The following is an 18,522-nucleotide window of genomic DNA, read 5'->3' as shown; positions in this document are numbered from 1 at the left end:
CTCCCTTGTCATTTTGTGTCTCTATTCCCATTTGGTTTACAGTGAGGCAACAATAACACCCTATCAACACGCTCCTTATGGGAACCCTCATGGAGGGGTAGGGAGAGGAAGGAAGCAGAAACAAAGACTACAAGCAGACCATATGTTTTCATGAATCTCTCCCATCTGCCTAATCTCCATCACAAGTCGAAGCTCAAGGTACCGATTTTCCTCTCCCTTTTTCGTAATTCCTTACCTTGTCGTATAGACAGACAAATTCACAAAAAATTCACATGGCAGGAGAGTTCTAGCTACTAGTCAATAGCAAGAGCAGCACTTTACTGGTCTCAATTGTTGATGGAGTTCACTTCTAGAGGAAGATCAGATGGGCTTTACATGGTCAGCGATCAGGAGCCCAAGCATAATCCTTCCTTGGCTCCTAATTTCCATCCTTATGCTTCCTCCTCCGCTGCGCCGCTGCGATGGCAGGTCGGTCAGTCGGCCGACGACGCGGGGAGCTCTAACAGCTTCCTCTTGGAAAATAATAAGGAGCACATGTTCGACAAGGTGGTGACGCCGAGCGACGTGGGGAAGCTGAACCGGCTGGTGATCCCGAAGCAGCACGCGGAGAAGTACTTCCCTCTGGACCCGGCGAGCAACGAGAAGGGGATGCTGCTGAGCTTTGAGGACCGCACGGGAAAGTCGTGGCGCTTCCGCTACTCTTACTGGAACAGCAGCCAGAGCTACGTGATGACCAAGGGCTGGAGCCGCTTCGTGAAGGAGAAGCGCCTCGACGCTGGAGACGTCGTCTCCTTCGGCCGTGGCATCGGCGACGACCCGAGCGCCAGGGGAAACCTCTACATCGACTGTCGGCGCCGCCACGAGAACCAACACCACGACCGGATCCCGCGCCTACCACTTCCCTTCGCCGGGGTGACCTCATTGGCATCGCGGCCGCCGTGGGGCGGTGCCGCCAGGCTCTTCGTCCCACCGGAGGCAGCTGTTCACGACCACCATCAGCACCACCGGATCTATCAGTACGGGCACCCGACCACGTCGGGTCACTTTCTCTTTTTCGGGTCCCCGATGACCGCAGGCGGCCCCGCGTCGGCCCCGCAACCGCAGCTCGCGGCCCCATCGATGGTTCTCAATTCCCTTCCTCTTGTACAGAACCAGGCGGCGGCCAAGCGCGTGCGGCTGTTCGGAGTCAACCTCGACTGTGGCGCCGAATCTGACGGCGTCAGCAATGCTGCCGCCGGCGATCTATCCGAGAGTAGCAATACTATGGCGCCGCGGTTGCTGAATTCGACGCGGCCGTTCATCCCGTTCCTCGAAGGACCCTCGCAAGCTTCGTCATCATCGGCGCACAAGGAGCACCACTTGACGTTGGATCTTGACTTGTAAAGAAGAACAGGAGATCAATTGATGAGAAGACAACGTAATCACGTACATGTATGATCGATCATGGGCAATTCGATGCTGAACATTAATCATTTTAGGAAAGCTAATTACAAAATATATTTTGATATGTTCAAATAAGATAATTAATATGTATGTTTGTTACTCCACTAGCAAGGAATCAATCAATTCACAGAAGATTAATAGAGAGATAACTGAAGACTATTTCTTGTCTCTTGATTTATTCTTCATCATAAACTTCATTTCACCTTAGTTTTTCTATACATAATGATTGAGAAAAAACTGTGACTTTTCTTTGCTTCTGAAGATAACAAATATATATGGCACTGTTGTGTTTCTACATTCAATTTCTTTCTTTCAAAGAACCTGTCATCTCTTTTGAGAGACAATTATGCCGTTCTTTGTATTTTCATGCACTATGAATATCTCATCTTTATCTGTTTGAGGGGATCAAAGCTAGCCTTCCAGGCCTGATGATAATGCCATCTGATAGTCTTAAGAGAGCACATTGTTGAAAGGTATGCTGTCCCTAATTCTTCAGTAAATACTTAATGATGATATATGAAACGATCTAAGCTAGCTAGCTTTTGAGATATATATTGATACTGTGTTTATTTACTTCATTTTTTGCTTGAAGACTTCTAATCAGCTATTGCCTCCTGTAGACGATAGCTCCTAACAAATTAGAGACTTACTTGGAAATGTTATTTGTGCAATATTTACTACGAGACTACGTCACATGAGAAGCCAATCCTGGAGAACTCATTTCTAGTTAATATTCGTATGTTTTTTTATGCATCGAGAGTTTTATGAAGTTGACATCTTTGCTTATATATCTCTGTCTCTCTCTCTTTCTTTAAGCTTAATTATGAGTTATTATGACACCAACACTAAAAAGTGATATTTTATTTCGTTTTATAGTTATCTACTTAAGTTGAAACAAGTACACGTACTCAAATATGTCTCCATTTCACAATCTCAACTCTATTCTAGAATCTCTTAGAGAATCCAAAGAGGATTATTCTATTAGTGTCTAGTACTGATTATACTGAAAACTAGGAAGGATACTTGATTAATACTGCAGTACATGCTAGATGAAGAAGGATATTGATGATTAATGTAAAGATAGCAGATAACTAGGATATTCTATATCAATTATCAGTAATACTGGAACACAAATTTTGCTACTCTGAAAACTTGCAGCAATTTAAATCAGTAGCAAAAACCAACGCTAGCTATGTATATCAACGTAATCAGATACTTATTGGCCTGAAAAACAGAATTAATATGATGTTTTATTTGATCTTGCTAAACAGTATATTTATACTGAATTTTGTATGCATGCATGAATATCTCGCGTGGTAACGTGTAGTGTGCTAGTATGCAACTGTCAAAAGTGATTTGCTAAAGCATATATGTAAAGGCTAAGTTGATCATTAGGAATTTTTTAAAACTAGTAAATATATACTTCCATATAAAAAGAATTCAAAGACAGGACGTGATGTGGTGTAAACACTGATTTTACTGTTCTGTCATCAGTAATGACCTTGATCCTAATCATTAGGTGTTGAAATTAATGACTAGTCTTTGATTTGGATTAACCGATCATGACATATTTGCACGTCATAACATGCTGATGATTATAAGGGATCTAAGCTCCAGACTGAACCTTGTAAAAGATTTGTATACAACTTTTTTTTAATGATACATTAACAACATTGAGTCTGCGTTAGTTCAAAGATCCTTAGAAAATTATGCTTTTAACTTCTTGCACAATGCAATTTCTGGCTGCTCCAATTAATATATTGCACAAGGCTTTGTAACATAAGCTTTTCCTCTTTAATCTGTGGTTTGAATTATGCGTTATAATGTGAGAGGAAGTCATTGTTTAGAAGTTCTACAAGGTAGCTCATATCAAGAATTTTTATGAAATTAAAACTCAATAGCATTACAACGATTTCCCTCAAAATCTGTGCAAATATAAACAAGAGCAAGCAAAAAAGTGATAATATCTACTTATAAATTCGTTGTTACAGTTACAGTGATAATCTTCTCAACCATCGACCTACGACGACCTTGACCTTATGGCAGTCTCCAGAATCTACCTGCTCGACCTTTCACCGTCCTACTGCTCATCGCCTTTGCATACGCCTGCAGTAACTCAAATGGCGTGCCTTTATACAGAAACAGAAGTCATTTCCTTCGTCGTGGTAATTAGCCAGACACCTGGAGAGTCATATTAGTTTTACGGATGAATTACATATCGATCAAATTGATCCAAACTACAGCAACTTTGAAGGATAGCACTGGACAAGTTCTATCGTGATGTAACGACGACAACTCTTTGCATCACGCTAACAGTTTTGCTTACGCATACGTTGGCATGATCACGATTCGGAAGACATATTCATCAAGTCTAAAGATTAAGGATATGAAGTACTCCTGGATCCCTAAGATGCCAAATTGCATATACAGTAGTATGGATCACAAGGCATATGATGAGCAATTGTCATCATATCCGAAAGTGGTCCATTCCTAGTAGAAATCTATAGAGAGGGCCTGAACTTAGTCTCCCCCATCAGTTTCCATCTCATGCCCTCCTCCCAAAGAAACGTCCTTGTAGTCCATGTGACTCGAAAGTTTTCGGCTACCACCGCGCGACATGCCTCCTCCTCCTTCTCCCCTTTCGGCCTAGCTCGCGCGCTCCGCCTGCCTGCCTGCCGGCCCGCCACTGCATTACTCCAACCTCATGCATACATGACCTGAGAACGACCGCTCATGGCGCTGTGGGGTTCACAGAATCAAATTAAACCCCCTCCCTCGATCCACTTGCTCATCCATGGATCGATCGATCGATGGACATGCAAAGCATGTACATTAATTGCATGTATACTTATTGTGTTGAAAGATACGACCTAACTTTATGAAGGAGGAGTGGAACTTGTGACTTGTCTCTCTCAACGTATGTAAGATGCAGATAGAGGGAATGATGGGCTTCTTTTTCTAAAGTCGATTAGCGCGTGCAGATGAATACAAATGCGGCTACCGATTTGCATGGGACCACGCGTTGAATAAGTTTCCCTGTCCATATGCATATAATTAATCTTTACTGTTGATTAGCATGATCAAGAAGTTAAGTCTTTAGTTAATTGCTCAGAGCTTTAATATTCTGTAGTGCACGTATTTTGTGTGATTAATATTGAACAGTACTACTGTTGATTAGCTTCGGATATATATGTAAATTAAGATGCATATTAATTGATCGATCGATTAGTAGGAGGAGTTGGCTATTAATTGGGCATCTTCTTTGTAATTTGTATCGACAAATTGGATGTTAATTAATTTCCCCTATACGACGTAGATGGATCGAACAAGTGAAGATCTTTTAATTTGTTGGCTGTGTAGCCACGTGAAATGGATAGCTTGAAATTATATTTATATGAATGGAACTGAGACAAAGATTCTCTCTCTATATATATATTATATATGAACGGCTTATAGTTAATTAATCCACCTTGACTAAATTATATTTTAAAATGATTTAGAATTATATTTTCTATAAAATAAGATAATTAAGAAATAATTATTCTTCCTTTAGAATCATCAAATATTAAAAATTATTTTATCTAGATTATGAAATGATAATAAAATATATACATGTGATACATTGGAATTGTCTTTTGCCACCGTACATTTTTCACTGATCACAAATATTATCATCGATCGCTAAGTATTTAGGTGATAGAATTTTGTCATCGCAAATTAAAACTTGAATATATATTTTATAATAGCTTAGTCCTTGTAGATATATATAATTAAAAACTATATATAATAGCTTATCGATCGGTTGCTTTCTGATTTGTTCTTGGAGTTTAAGCTTTAAACCCTGGGGAAGTGAGTTCGATCTCGAGTGTACTACGATTACTAGGCGTACCTAGCTATATATATATATATATATATATATATATATATTATTTCTTGGCGCAGAAGAATAATAAATAGAATATCTTCGATGTGGTCATGGAAGTGTTTGTAATCGTTACCCGTGACTCGAAATCCCGCATCGAGATCGATGCATTAATTAATTAACGATCGGTCGTCGATCGAGTCCAGCTAGCGAAGTCAAAGTCTCGAGCAGAGACTGAGACGACGCCAAGTGGGCGAACATTTTTTTTTGCAGGATTTGGTCGGATGAACAGTGGAGCTCCACGTCAGCAACAAATCAAACTGTTGCCATCTTTTAGATCTCGAAACATTGTATCTGGAATGCCCTCTGAAATTTAGTAGTTCAACGGGGTTGAACCATTGAAGCCTCGATCGGTCAGAAAAGGACAACGGCGATCTAAGTCAAGCAGAAAAAGTCAATGCTAGCTATTATTATATTCCCTGAGTCATAGATTTCTCGCACCATTGTTAAAGTCATAGATTCCACAATCTTGAAAGAAATTGAAGTCAACCCAAAAGGTGCTCGTGTTGGTGTGGAATTTGGTTAGGCATTATATATCTCTGGTGGGCAGGCCCAACTAAAGGCCCAAATTATACAGTCGATTTGCCGATATGGGCTAGTTTTATTAAGAAAGTTTATCGTTAGTCCGTAAACATTCGTGAACTATATATTAATCACAATACAAAACTAGGCTTGAATATAATGTTTGAGCTCTTAATCACTATAGTCCAAGCTGAGCACAGACATCTCTTAAAGTAGCCTTTTGTAAAGTCAATTAATTATAGTTATATGAATGAATGAATGAATGCACCTGATTACATATCTGTCACGGCCTGCCTGTTCGTTCTCTTCTTAATAAAGTTGGCAACAGCAAACATGAAAGGCTTGTAAAAGTATGCATGTCGCCCATCCTCTTCCATGCATACATTTCCACACAAAACAAAACATCTCACTATAATGCGTCCTTTTAGCTTTAGGATGATTGATTCGGTGACCATAATATTCCACCGAAAGGAGCTAATCATATTAATTGAAATTATATATATATATATATATATATATATATATATATATATATATATATATATATATATATTCACTAAAAGATTGGAGAAAAAATTTGCATATATTAATTTGTGATGGCATATATATATGATGATAAATGGAATGAATATTTCATTAATGTTGAGTCCATTTAATTTTTCCAATCAATTTGTCTAATTGTTAATTCCAACTAATTGATTAATAGCTACTACCAACTAGTGATCAAATTTTCAATTGAAGTGTCAAAAGTATTTTTCTTTTTATTAATTAATGTTCGAAGCATGACATGTTCTTCTAATGCATGAAGAATCTAAACACGAACATGGTATGCTTATTAGATTATATTGACGAGACTGCGACTAATCTACTTTAACTATATTCAAATACTTTTGTTTAAAGTACTATTTAATGTCTAAGAAATTGATATGTTTTGTGACATTTTAAGAACATGATTAATTTATTTAATTATAAACAACATGATATATCCAACATAATGGACATTTAAATGTCATAAACAAAATCACTAAGAAATTGGACTAAACATTGAATTAGTAGATAAATGATAAATCAATCGAGTAGAGAGATTGCATGCACTTCTGATATAAACATCACAATCAACACTTTCCCGCTCGTTTCGCCAACTTGTGAAATCAACTGAGTTTCAGATTCCTGCAGGAGATGATAAACAAGTTCGTCTGTCTTTCTCCCTTTTTTTATACATAATCCCAAAGAACATCTCACCTCTCTTAAGCAAGTTCCACTTCCTTCCCAAACCACTCACGATGCTCTTTTTCTCTTTATGACGAGTGTCTCCTGTTGTCCCACTGAAATCTTCGTCACTTTCTCATCATCATCTTTTCCTTTTACCAAAATACTTTGAGCCCAAGGAAAGGATCGAAAAGCAGTGCCAAAGCGATTCATCGCCAAATGTTAATTTTAGTTGAATTCCTCCTCTTCCTGCCACCCACGCCTATCATGCCTATAAATCTCCCCTACACTCTCCTTCCTTTGATCCCCTCCCTCCCCTTCTTCACTCATCCATTGTCAGAAAACAAGAATTCGATCGCACGAATCATCGTTACGATCCAAACAAGTCCCAAGCTCCTCCCCTCCTATCCTGCTCGATCGAGTGCTCGAGTAACGTTACATTATTAGCGAGAGCAGAATCATTGTTTTCTGTTGTGTTTATAAGAAATACCCTTCCTCTCATCCAAGGCATTGTGGGATTGCTGGTTTCGAAATGGGCAAGGCTAAGCAGGTAAAAATGGTTACGTATAATTGTTTGAACATTTTATTTAATCTCTCGAAGAGAATGCAGCTAAGCTTTTCTTTCTTTCGTTCGTTCTGAAAGGAGGTAGAGGCCAAACAAGAAGAGAAGGAAGGAGAGAAGGCTGAGGAGAAGAAAGTAGAGAAGGCAGAGGAAAAGAAAGAGGAAGCAAAGCCAGCAGGTCCTCCTCCACCCGTTGTCCTGTCGCTGGACTTGCACTGCGTCGGATGCGCAGAGAAGATAGAGAAGTGCATACTAAAATGCAGAGGTCGCACTCGCACCTAATTCAATAAAACTCCTCTCTTCAAATTTAACTAGAATTTGGTGTTGAACTATGTTTGTGTTTTCTCCACATCAGGTGTCGAAAGTGTTGAGGTGGACATGAAGCAAAACCTGGTCACAGTCAAGGGGATGGTGGATCCTCAAGCCTTGTGCTCCAGAATCCATAAGAGGACGCAGAGACAGGTCCAGGTGCTCTCTCCTCTGCCCCCGGCGGATGGGGACTCCAAGCCGGAAGCTGCTCGACCTCAGGTACTGAAAATTCAAGCACGCCTTCTGAAATTGAATTATTTCCCAGATAAATTCTCACACTTTGGACTTGGCTCATGTTTGTAAAAGGAGAGTGGCATGGCAACGGTGGAGCTCCTTGTCACCATGCACTGCGAGGCGTGCGCTGAGCATCTGAAGCGAAAGATACTAAAGATGAGAGGTAACGAACTGCACTGACCTTAATCAAGAATCAGCATGGAAACTGACTGTGGTTTTCTAGGAGTGCAAACGGCCGAGACAGACATGACTGCCGGGAAGGTCACTGTGACCGGTACAGTGACCGGCGAAAAGATAGTGGAGTACATCCATAGGCGCACTGGGAAGATAGCTAACATCGTCCCCCCACCGCCTAAGGAGGAGGAGGAGGAGGAGGAGAAGAAGAGAGAACAAGAAACGAAACCCAAGGAAAACGCACCAGAAGTGCAAGAGAATGCAAGTGAGAAGACGGAAGACGGCGGCAAGGAAGAGGAAAAGGGAGAAGGCAGCGGCGGCGAAGCCAATGCCGGCATCACGAGTGTAGGTCAAGAAGACATGGCGAAGAGGATGATGTATTATTGGCACAGCAACGGCAACTTCATGGGTGAGGAAGAGATGACGAGGAGGAGGATGGTGCACTGGATGCCAGTCTACATGATCGAGCAGCCTCCGCCACCGCAGCTCTTCAGCGATGAGAATCCGAATGCCTGTTGCATCACATGACCTGCCGTCCATCGTAATAATCGAGACCTGTACGTAACGTTGGAGCTGGAAAACTGTGGCATTTCCCAGTTTATATGAACTCTAAACTCGTGTATAATTTTATCTATGAACTTTAACTTACTTCTTTCGATAAGAAAGGAAAATTCATTTACTGATATACAAATTAAATGGCAAAACTCACCACTAATTCTGAATACATATAACACAGTATATGAGAATAAAAGTTTTTCGTAGAAATAAAATCTTATTCGAAGATCTAATTGCTGAAATTCTTAGTTTTTCCAGAGTAGCAAGTCAATTGATGAGCTGTACTATGCCAGGCAATGTCAGCAAAAGAACCAGTAAATCTGACACTAGGTATGAGATCTCGTGAGATTCGGTTTCAGCAGCAGAGCAAGATTGAACTGGTGTCAGCAGCGTTGTACTTTGATTTATGTGTCATCAGTTAAAGATAAGATATTAGGAAATGCCCAAGCTTTTAAAACTAACATTAAGCATAAAACATGAACTGAGGCCACAGAGAAGAGGATAAAAAAACAGAATTGAAAACTAATTACATCCAAAGCTTGAGTTGAAGGTGGTGCATCATTGCATGTGAAAAATGGGTGCAAAGAGCAGGAACAGGGGAGTGGCTGTGTGCTCGACTGCTGACTGCTTGCGAATGGTGGGTGTCACATGGTGGTAGGGACGTGGAAGAAAGATGCAGTCCTCCCTTTCCTAGCTGGATTCATGTGTCCAAGTAGGCGTTCAACTTCCAACATCTCATGATCGCAGAGCACAGCATGCCCGTGCCCATGTTGCTGACACTAGAAACACGAAGCAGCCCTTTGGTCATGCCTCCAATCACAAGCCCAGTCTGAAAGATACTTTACAGGTAAGATATGATATGACACAGTTGAGAGAAGGGATCAGAGATTCTGCACCACAATGATCATGGATGAACGAAGCTAAAAAAAATTAAATTAGTCAGGGTTAACGTCAACCAGATTAAACAAATGATTGTTTATAACTGCCATAGGTTCTGAACTCCAGTGCTTTATGCATTGTGAACAACTCATCTTTTTCATATTTTGTCCAAGGTGGAATCCAGTTTCACTAAGAAGGAAGAACAGAGGCAACTAAACAGAACCACTAAGTTGAGAAATCCTATATAAGCACGCACTAGATCTCCAAGACAATTATAAAGTATCAAAGGTGTAATCATCACTGTGGTTAGTGACAAAATAGACTGTTGTTAAACCAACAAAAATTTGTGAGTAGACTAAAAACATATACGCTCTTTTCTCGCAAGGAGCAAAACTATATATCAAAGCAAACTACATTCTTAACCAACGAATGTATAGTGCATATTGTCTTTAGCATAGGAGATCATATGGTGGTAAGTTTCACGAAACTGAAGTTCAAAGCAATGACTAGTTGTGTCTAAACTAAAAACATATATTGAAAACATACATGATAGTTCAATAGCCATACATGATAGTTCCTTCAGGAAAGAAGCAAAATTGTCTAAGCAAAATTCTTACCAGAAGATCTATCGGTCTTGTTTACTGATTTACACGCAGGAAATTAAATAGTTCAATAGCCACAGAAACTTTTGTCATTCTGCATTACTTGCAGCATATAACTAATGAAGAATACATAGTTCAAGAAATCAACTATGATCATTCTTGTACATGCTTCGTCTCAGTACACTAATGCAGCTTATCCAGCAAATCATATACATCATTCTAGAACTGCCATGTATCGTATCATCTTGAAAATGGTTAAGAACTAGTCAAGTAGGACGTTCTAACTATTTTGCTGATTTAAGTACAATTCAGCAGTTGTAGTATGTAATGCTGCTCCAATTGGAAGGGCATCCTCATCAGAAAAAAAAAAATTCGAGGAGTAAGCAGAATAGATCGAACCAGCTCTCTCAACTTTCTATTACCTGAATGGAGTATATGACTCTTTGACAACCACTGGCACAATATCTGTGGAACACAAAACTAACTAAAATCAAATGAACTTCTTAGAAGTAGTAGCAATGACAAATGTCAGATCATGGCATCCTTGGCTATTTTCTTCTCTGGAGACGAGCTGTGAAATTGGAAGAATGGCAAATGCTTTAGGAATAAGTGGATCCACATTTAAATGAGGTTTTGACTAGGCCTGGAACTAAGCTAATACTACCTGTAGGCAACTGGTAGTCAACATGCATAGCAAAGACAACTTCTATAACATCTAGATCACCCTGCTCGATCATGTGAAAGGCACCTGCACCACCACCCTCTTCTGCATGATTGTCTAAAGACAAGGCCTTGGTAAGGAAGCACCAAAGAGTTGGTCAATATCATGAGTCGCAGTGCAGTTCACAATTTCGTCAGGAAGATACAATACTTTATTAGATCCAAAATGACACAAATGTGTGGATCATCTCCAAGAAAAAACAAGATATCAACTTTAAATAAATTCTTTCATCTGCGATATCCAAATTCACCGAGCAAATACTTATTTTCTTTAAATTGTTTCCACGTTTACCATTAATCCGCTTCTTCTTCTTTTCTTTCTCCGAGCAACTTTTTCTTCTTTTCTTCCTCCTCATCTTCTTCTCCTTCCTCTTCCTCTTTCTTTTTCTTCTTTTCTTTCTCCTCATCTTCTTCTCCCTCCTCTTCCTCCTCCTCCTTTTTCTTTTTCTTTTTCTTTTCCTCCTTCTCCTTCTTTTTCTTTTTCTTCTCCTCTTTCTCCTTCTTTTTCTTTTTCTCCTCCTTATTTTCGTGAGCATTCTCCACCTCTTCTTCCTCCTCCTCCTCCTCCTCGATGTGCTGTTTCATGTCCACATGGACGCCGGGGTCGTCGGCGATAGTGCTCCCACCGAGGATAATGGAATTGTTGACGGCCTGGTAGTTACTGTTGGCGTAAGTGAACATGCCGTTGTCGTCGTCGAACGTGCCGCTCTGCATGTCCATCAGCTCCTCCATCTCTGCCTTCATCATCGCGCCCTTGTTCTCGCCGGCGAGCGTGATGATCCCGAAGCCGTGCTCGGCGTCGCCGCCGCCGCCGGGGCGCGCAATGGACCTTCCGAGGGCAGCGAGGCGGCCGGTGAGCGTCGAGAGCATGTCCCTGATCTCCGCCTGGGCCTGGCGCTGACGGGGCTCGTCGTCGCCGTTCATGCTATTGCCGGCCACCATGGCGATGATGAAGAACTTATGATTTGTGCATGCGGAGGTGGATTATTATACTTATATAGAAGCTACGCAGCATGCGCTCAGAAATGGAATGAATTCTTGGCTTGAAACAAAGATTAAAAGGGTTGCATGAAGGACAAGCAAAGAATTAGCAAATTCGTTCAGGGGAAGAAATTAATGCCTTCGAAAGATGAGACATTTTAAATTCCTTGCTTGAAGCAGCTCGATCCTTCTCCTCCAACTTCCTTTGAAAAGGAAACAGGGATCCTTAGTCCATTAATTGTACGAGGAAAATTTGATGGTCACAGAAATGAAAACTGCCAGGGCGTGAAACCACGACAGAAGCAATAAGGAGAAGCAACGAACAATGAGTGTAGCCAAACAAAAACCAAGGTCAACTATCATCAACTATCATAAAAAATTCAATTTAAAAGAGAAAGATGGTTATAAATGCTTCTCAAAGACAAAATCCTAAGATTCTACAGAGCTCCTCTTCATATTCCTTAGTAGGAAAATCAAGGTACGCGGATCAATTAACAAGAAGACTACAAGTTTCAAGGCAAGCAAGACAAACCCAAATACCAGTTCACCCACAAATCGAAGGTCAAACCCTCAATCCTTTGGATTTTTCTTCCGTTTTGGAGCCGATCAAATATTTCGTGTTATACTGTTCATGCAGCGGGACCGCAGCAGAGTGCACCTCGATCTATAAGAATATTTTCACGCATTCAGAGACGCAAAAGTTAACTCGATACACTAAATATCAAGACGGATTGATGATACGAAAAAAAAGAGAGAGAAGAAAATCTCAAGACCCAAAACCTTGAAGCCACAAGATGCGACAAAAATTTTCAGAAATGAATGCCGAAATTGTAGACCTTGCGGAGCGAGGTGCCCCAGGCGGCGCCCTGTGCTTGGCCCTGCATTGAACGTTGAACTGGAATGTCCACATGAGCTCCAAATGGCGGGTGGTCGCCGCCGACGCCCGCTGCCACCTCCGATTCCACCATGACCGCCTCTCTATACTCCCGGTAGCGTTTCCAATCCCGCGGCCGAATCGGAGAGGAGCGAGCGCACCGTACCCGTTGATTGGATCCATGGAGCAGTCTACTTCGCACTTGCCGCATCGCTACCACTCAAGTTAAAAATGATCAATCTTGTCCGTCCAATTCAGTTTGGCCATATAAATGCGATGCAGCTCCTGCTCCACCTCGCTCCCTAGGGCTTTGGTGCTCCCGCGCTCCTCTACTCTCGCGGCCGCCGCCAACCTTTTCTTCGAGGGGCGACCGGAGGAGAACACTGATCTGTACGAATGGTGAGTTCCCTCTCGAATCCCCACCGCTGCGTCCATTTTTTTTTTACTTGGATCTTGATCTGCACGGCTTCACTCCGCTGCAGGGGAAGGGCACGGGGAGCTTCGGGAAGAGGAGAAACAAAACTCACACACTCTGTGTGAGATGCGGACGAAGGAGTTTCCATCTCCAGAAGAGCCGCTGCGGCTCCTGTGGCTATCCCGCTGCTCGGATCCGAAAGTGTAAGCAGCTATATTTTGGGGATTACTGAATTATCTATTTGTATTGATATCAATTTGTGTTCTTGGATTGGATCTTTGGGCGTAAAGAAATATTCTCATGATGTCCTTGATTTCTTACAAATGGATTGAGTTTTGTTCTCAGATGCTTGTTTAACCATGTTGAGTTAGGTAAGAAGAATAAAGAGATTTTTGGTATTGTTGTTATGCTACTGAACGTTAACAACTGTAACATAATTATGAAACAATGCACCTCTTGCAAAACATTATATGCACTCACACACACAAAAAAAAACCACTTTGACATCAACAAGAAAGACTTGTAATTGTCATGATTTGAGCTCAAGATCATATTAAACATTCCCCCAATGAGTACCATCAGTCATCTATGTTTGTGTCATTGTCAAATATCATTCAACTCAATTTTAATCTGACATTGAATCATCTCATCAAAAGGCGGGAAAGATATTGTTCCTTACATTCTCCATATCAAGATTGGCAGATTGTTTTGTCGTTTGGCTTGGAACCTTTTGGCATGAGTTTATGACTTGTGAGTTTTAGTAGCCTCTTATCCTTTCCATTTTTTTGGAGATAAATTTGAATGGATGTGTGGATCACCTTCCTGGGCATTTGTCTCAATTTACTTTTCAAACCCAATCTTTCATCTTCAAAACTGTATCAAGTTTTCAGGATATTAGCTACTACAAGCCATAACATACCGACTAAAGACTGGATCAAGGACAACATTTTCTTCTACATTGTTGTTACATTACAGACTATTTGCCTCTGTTTATATATTCAGGTAGTTCTCTTGATGAGCTTGAATGAGAATTTCTTATTGTCCCCCAAGTTCTCTTACCCTTCTCATGTTAACAGCCTAAGCTTTGGTCTATAACTGTATGATTGCTTTGACTGAAACTTCGAACTGTTGGAAGAGGTTTAGAAGCCAGTTGAATTGTATGTGTTTGAACTGAGAGGCATCAGAGGAGACTTTTGTGAATAAGAGGAGGTGGTTTTATGTGGCTTTTAGTTAGTGTCCCTGTGGCAATTTTATTCCATTTCTTGACCACTAGTCCAGTATTACCACAAAAAAACTGGTGCAATAGCATTTATAAGTTCAAAAATTGATGTAAAAAAATCCTTAAATTATGCGCTTTATTTCCTTTGTTAGTGTTCTGTCTTTTTGTTTGGTGGTGAAATTAACTGAATCCTTACAATGGGCAAGGCCTCTATCACTTGATGCTTGCACCCCACTTTGTTCAGAAAATTGTGATTTCAGCTGTTCCTTATTGACAGTATATATTTTTTCCACATATGATGTTTCATGCTGCTTGAAGATGATTTAAGTAATTACATATCATTAACCAAGTCATCTTGAGGCAGATAACTGGAGTGTGAAGGCCATTAGGAGAAAGACTACTGGGACGGGTAGAATGAGATATCTTCGTCATGTTCCTCGGAGGTTCAAGAATAACTTCAGGGAAGGTATGCTATTCTCTTTCAACAGAGTGCTTGTGTAATAGCTTTTAATAAAATAAATTGGTCGAGATCATTAAATCAATGGATATATAGATGATTCTAGATATATAATGCTTATTTTCTTAGTTCTCATTATCTATATATGAATAAAAAGAGTTTATACACATTTTTTTTATTATTAGGTATAAAAGTGTTTTTTTTGTCTATTTCTTATAACATTCTTACCATCCAAACATTTAATCCATGGATTATCATTTTGTTTTCTAGGAACTGAAGCAGCTCCAAGGAAGAAAGCTACCGTAGCAAATTAATGAAGAGTTTTATTTTATCACTATTTATCGAGGAGCTCCTCTTTGCATTGGTGTTCATTTGAACATTGTATCAATTAGATTCCTTGCAACTTTTATTCCTATCTAAGAACTATGGATATAAATTTTATATTTTGATGTTCCGTTAAGACAATCTTGACTTTGGAGCAACACCCAAAGTCAACCTCTAACTGGTAGTTGTGCGTATGATATCAGGTTAGCTCATATGGATTTCTTGCCTTCAAACAAGTGTCTACTATGCTTGAATGATATATGTACAATGAGATAGGGAAGGAAAGTGTGCTGCAGTTTCTCAATTCACAAAAACCAGAACAAACCAAACTGAAGACGAAGGAAGAGCACCACCATCGTCCAAACCTTATAATTAGAGCTTATACGCATACAATACATCGCTAAGTCCTAATAAGATTTAAGCCTCCGGCGTGGCAGCGGAGTCGACACGGCTGGTGGCGGACTTGAGCTGGAAGGTGGCGAGGTGTTGCGTGGTGGAATCCTCGTCGTGGTAGACGTAGGCGAAGCCGCCGTGGCGGGTGAAGTCCATGCCCTGCGTCTCATCCTCCGCCGTGATCCTCAGTAGGCGGAGCTTGTTCAGGACGTAGAAGAGCGGGCCCATGGTGGCGCTGGTCCACGCGATGTTGACCAGGATGGCCACGATGTGCGCACCGAGCAGGCGCCCGCCGCCGCCCATGAAGAGGCCGTAGGGGCGGTTGTCGTGCCCTGGGTACACCTCGTTCACGTACTTCTTCCGCGCGAAGAGGGCGGTGAAGAGGATCCCCCAGGTGCCGCACCCGCCGTGGAGCTGCGCCGCCTCCAGTGGGTCGTCGTACTTGAAACGGGTGGCGAGCGCGTTGAGGCCGATGAGGATCCAGGCGGAGACGAAGCCGCAGATGATGGCGGCCCACGGGTCGACGACGGAGCACCCGGAGGTGATGGCTGCGAAGCCACCGAGGAGGCCGTTGCAGACGTCGACCACGCTCCAGTGCCCGTTCTGGAGGCGCTTCCCGAACAGAGTGGTCAGAGCGGCGGCGCAGCCGGCGAGGGTGGTGGTGACGGCGGTGCGACCGACGGCCGACCACTGGCCGTGGATGCTGCCGCTAGGGCCGTACGACTTGAAGATGGTGAGGAAGGAACCCGGGTTGAAGCCGAACCACCCGAACCAGAGGAGGAACGAGCCGAGCACCACCAAGGTGGCGGAGTGGCCGCGCAGCGCCACTGTGCGGCCGGCATGGTCGAACCTCCCGATGCGTGGTCCTTCGATGAACGCGCCCCAGAAACCGGCGATCCCTCCGACCATGTGAACCACGCCGGAGCCGGCGAAGTCGATCACCCCGGACTTGAACAAGAGAGACTTGCCGGAGCTTGCGCCGGCTGCCGCCCATCCGTCACCGGACCAATACCTGACCAATTGGTCGTTAAACCTGTCAATCGAACTCCGAGAACAGCATTACAAGAAATCGAAATAAAAGACCACGACGAACTACCAGTGGGAGAGAACAGGGTATACGAAGCCAGTGAGGAAGGATGAGTAGATAAGGTAGGCTGGGAACTGCGTGCGCTCGGCGATGGAGCCGGAGGTGATGCCGGCGGCGGCGATGGCAAAGGCCCACTGGAAGAGGAAGAAGGAGTAGTCGTAGCTGTACGCGGAGTCCGGTATTTTCTTGAGACCGAAGAAATGCTTGCCGATGAAGCGATTGGAGGGCGAGCCGAAGGCGAAGGCGAACCCGAAGAGGTAGTAGGAGAGGCCGCCGGCTGCGGCATCGAGGACGTTGGTGAGCATGATGTTCATGGTGTTCTTGGCGCGCACAGAACCGGCGCAGAGCATGGCGAAGCCGAGCTGCATGGCGAAGACCAGGTAGGCGGAGAAGAGCAGGTAGGTGTTGTCGATGGCGTGGCCGACGTCGGAGATCTGGTTGCAGATGTAGGAGGCGGCGCCGGTGCCGTTTATCCCCATCAAAAGGGTCAACTCGTCGCTGCAAGCCATTCTTTGCCTCCCACAAAGTCCAAAGAACTACTGCCCCGCCAAGAACTCAAGAACAACACAAGATGGATCGAAGGAAGCCATTAAAGCTTGAATTTTATAGAGAGGGAACGAACAACAAATCAAGACAATGCAAGTATGTAACGGGTGATGCAACCTTCTGCAAGATGGAATTGATTAATATCAAGTTGCAGATTTGCATTGGCTGAGTGAGACAGTTGAACGATGGAGGATTCCATGGGGATTCCAGCGGCGAGAAAGCTTGAATTGCTGTCCAAGAGCAGAGATCATGATGACGAAGAAACGATTTAATTAGTGTTGCTGACATTTGTATTTCGGCTTTGAATATACGACAAATTATGATAATGGAGGCAAATTGTACTTCTTCAGAAGGAATCAAAATTTTGGATTAAAGAATCTCTTGTAGATTCTAATTGAATATGCAGTAGACAATTCTGATCTGTTCATGTCCACAACTCACTCTGCATCTGATTAATTAGTTCTTAGTGGCTGGATTTTAGCACCAATAATGTTGCACCACTCATGATGCTCTTGAATGTGAGGACTGTTTATTTAAGTCAAAGGTTTGGATTCATTCATTCAGTTAGTTACGACTGAAACAAGAAGATTAAATAACAATTCATCTATGAATTTGTATACATATCAAAATGTTTTTTAAAAAAAGTTTCCCTTTAATATAAATATAGATGTACAATTTTACCTAACAAAATTAATTATAAAGTAAAATGATCAAATTTATTTAGAATAAAATGGTCTCAAGGAACAAGAATATCAAGAAATGAATTGTTTGGTATCAATATTTATTGGGCAGGTGAAGATAAATTACACATAAATTTAGGAGTATCAACTAGCACACTTAAAAACAAATTTCTATTAGGACAAAGAGATTTTGGTTACATATTTTTAATTAAACATCATCAATTAATATAAATACAAGTCAGTTTATTTTAAAATAAAGATTACAAATGCAATAAAACTTCTAAAGATGGTGAAATCACTATGAGAATCAATCAAATTAAATATATCATGACAAGGAGACGAAATGCTTGTGGGAAAGGAGATCATGTCCTTTTTGAATTGTGTATTTTAACCACTAAATTAATTAGCTTTCCCA

At 41.8% G+C, this 18,522-nt stretch overlaps 5 protein-coding genes across 5 annotated transcripts; 3 read left to right on the top strand and 2 right to left on the bottom strand.

Annotated features, from left to right (window-relative positions):
* Positions 1–309: 309 nt before the first annotated feature.
* On the top strand, positions 310–1,465 carry LOC141841401 (B3 domain-containing protein Os03g0120900-like). Its single transcript, XM_074729570.1, has one exon. It carries the CDS (start codon positions 337–339, stop codon positions 1,381–1,383), a length of 1,047 nt encoding a protein of 348 aa, XP_074585671.1. The 5' UTR covers positions 310–336; the 3' UTR covers positions 1,384–1,465.
* A 5,972-nt stretch (positions 1,466–7,437) lies between these two features.
* On the top strand, positions 7,438–8,989 carry LOC141841675 (heavy metal-associated isoprenylated plant protein 9). Its single transcript, XM_074729858.1, has 5 exons — positions 7,438–7,646; positions 7,740–7,923; positions 8,014–8,186; positions 8,274–8,364; positions 8,425–8,989. The coding sequence occupies exons 1-5, from the start codon at positions 7,629–7,631 to the stop codon at positions 8,901–8,903; spliced, it is 945 nt and encodes a 314-aa protein (XP_074585959.1). The 5' UTR covers positions 7,438–7,628; the 3' UTR covers positions 8,904–8,989.
* Positions 8,990–11,213: 2,224 nt separating this feature from the next.
* Positions 11,214–13,071, bottom strand: LOC141842230 (uncharacterized). Its single transcript, XM_074730449.1, has 2 exons — positions 12,949–13,071; positions 11,214–12,776 (listed from the first exon to the last, which is right to left on the bottom strand). Exon 2 carries the CDS (start codon positions 12,071–12,073, stop codon positions 11,426–11,428), a length of 648 nt encoding a protein of 215 aa, XP_074586550.1. The 5' UTR covers positions 12,074–12,776; positions 12,949–13,071; the 3' UTR covers positions 11,214–11,425.
* A 214-nt stretch (positions 13,072–13,285) lies between these two features.
* Positions 13,286–15,579, top strand: LOC141839531 (large ribosomal subunit protein eL37x-like). The gene is made up of 4 exons (XM_074727292.1): positions 13,286–13,385; positions 13,469–13,604; positions 14,985–15,086; positions 15,348–15,579. The coding sequence occupies exons 1-4, from the start codon at positions 13,383–13,385 to the stop codon at positions 15,389–15,391; spliced, it is 285 nt and encodes a 94-aa protein (XP_074583393.1). The 5' UTR covers positions 13,286–13,382; the 3' UTR covers positions 15,392–15,579.
* A 127-nt stretch (positions 15,580–15,706) lies between these two features.
* Positions 15,707–17,390, bottom strand: LOC141841127 (ammonium transporter 1 member 2-like). Its single transcript, XM_074729250.1, has 2 exons — positions 16,891–17,390; positions 15,707–16,806 (listed from the first exon to the last, which is right to left on the bottom strand). The coding sequence occupies exons 1-2, from the start codon at positions 17,388–17,390 to the stop codon at positions 15,819–15,821; spliced, it is 1,488 nt and encodes a 495-aa protein (XP_074585351.1). The 3' UTR covers positions 15,707–15,818.
* Positions 17,391–18,522: the final 1,132 nt, after the last annotated feature.

Source organism: Curcuma longa, chromosome 11 (assembly GCF_044706935.1).
Source record: "Curcuma longa cultivar G26 ecotype Majalengka, Jawa Barat chromosome 11, ITB_CL_G26_1.1, whole genome shotgun sequence".
Lineage (NCBI taxonomy): Eukaryota > Viridiplantae > Streptophyta > Magnoliopsida > Zingiberales > Zingiberaceae > Curcuma > Curcuma longa.
The sequence above is the reverse complement of the archived record's forward strand: the minus strand, read 5'-3'. Positions and strand labels throughout refer to the sequence as shown.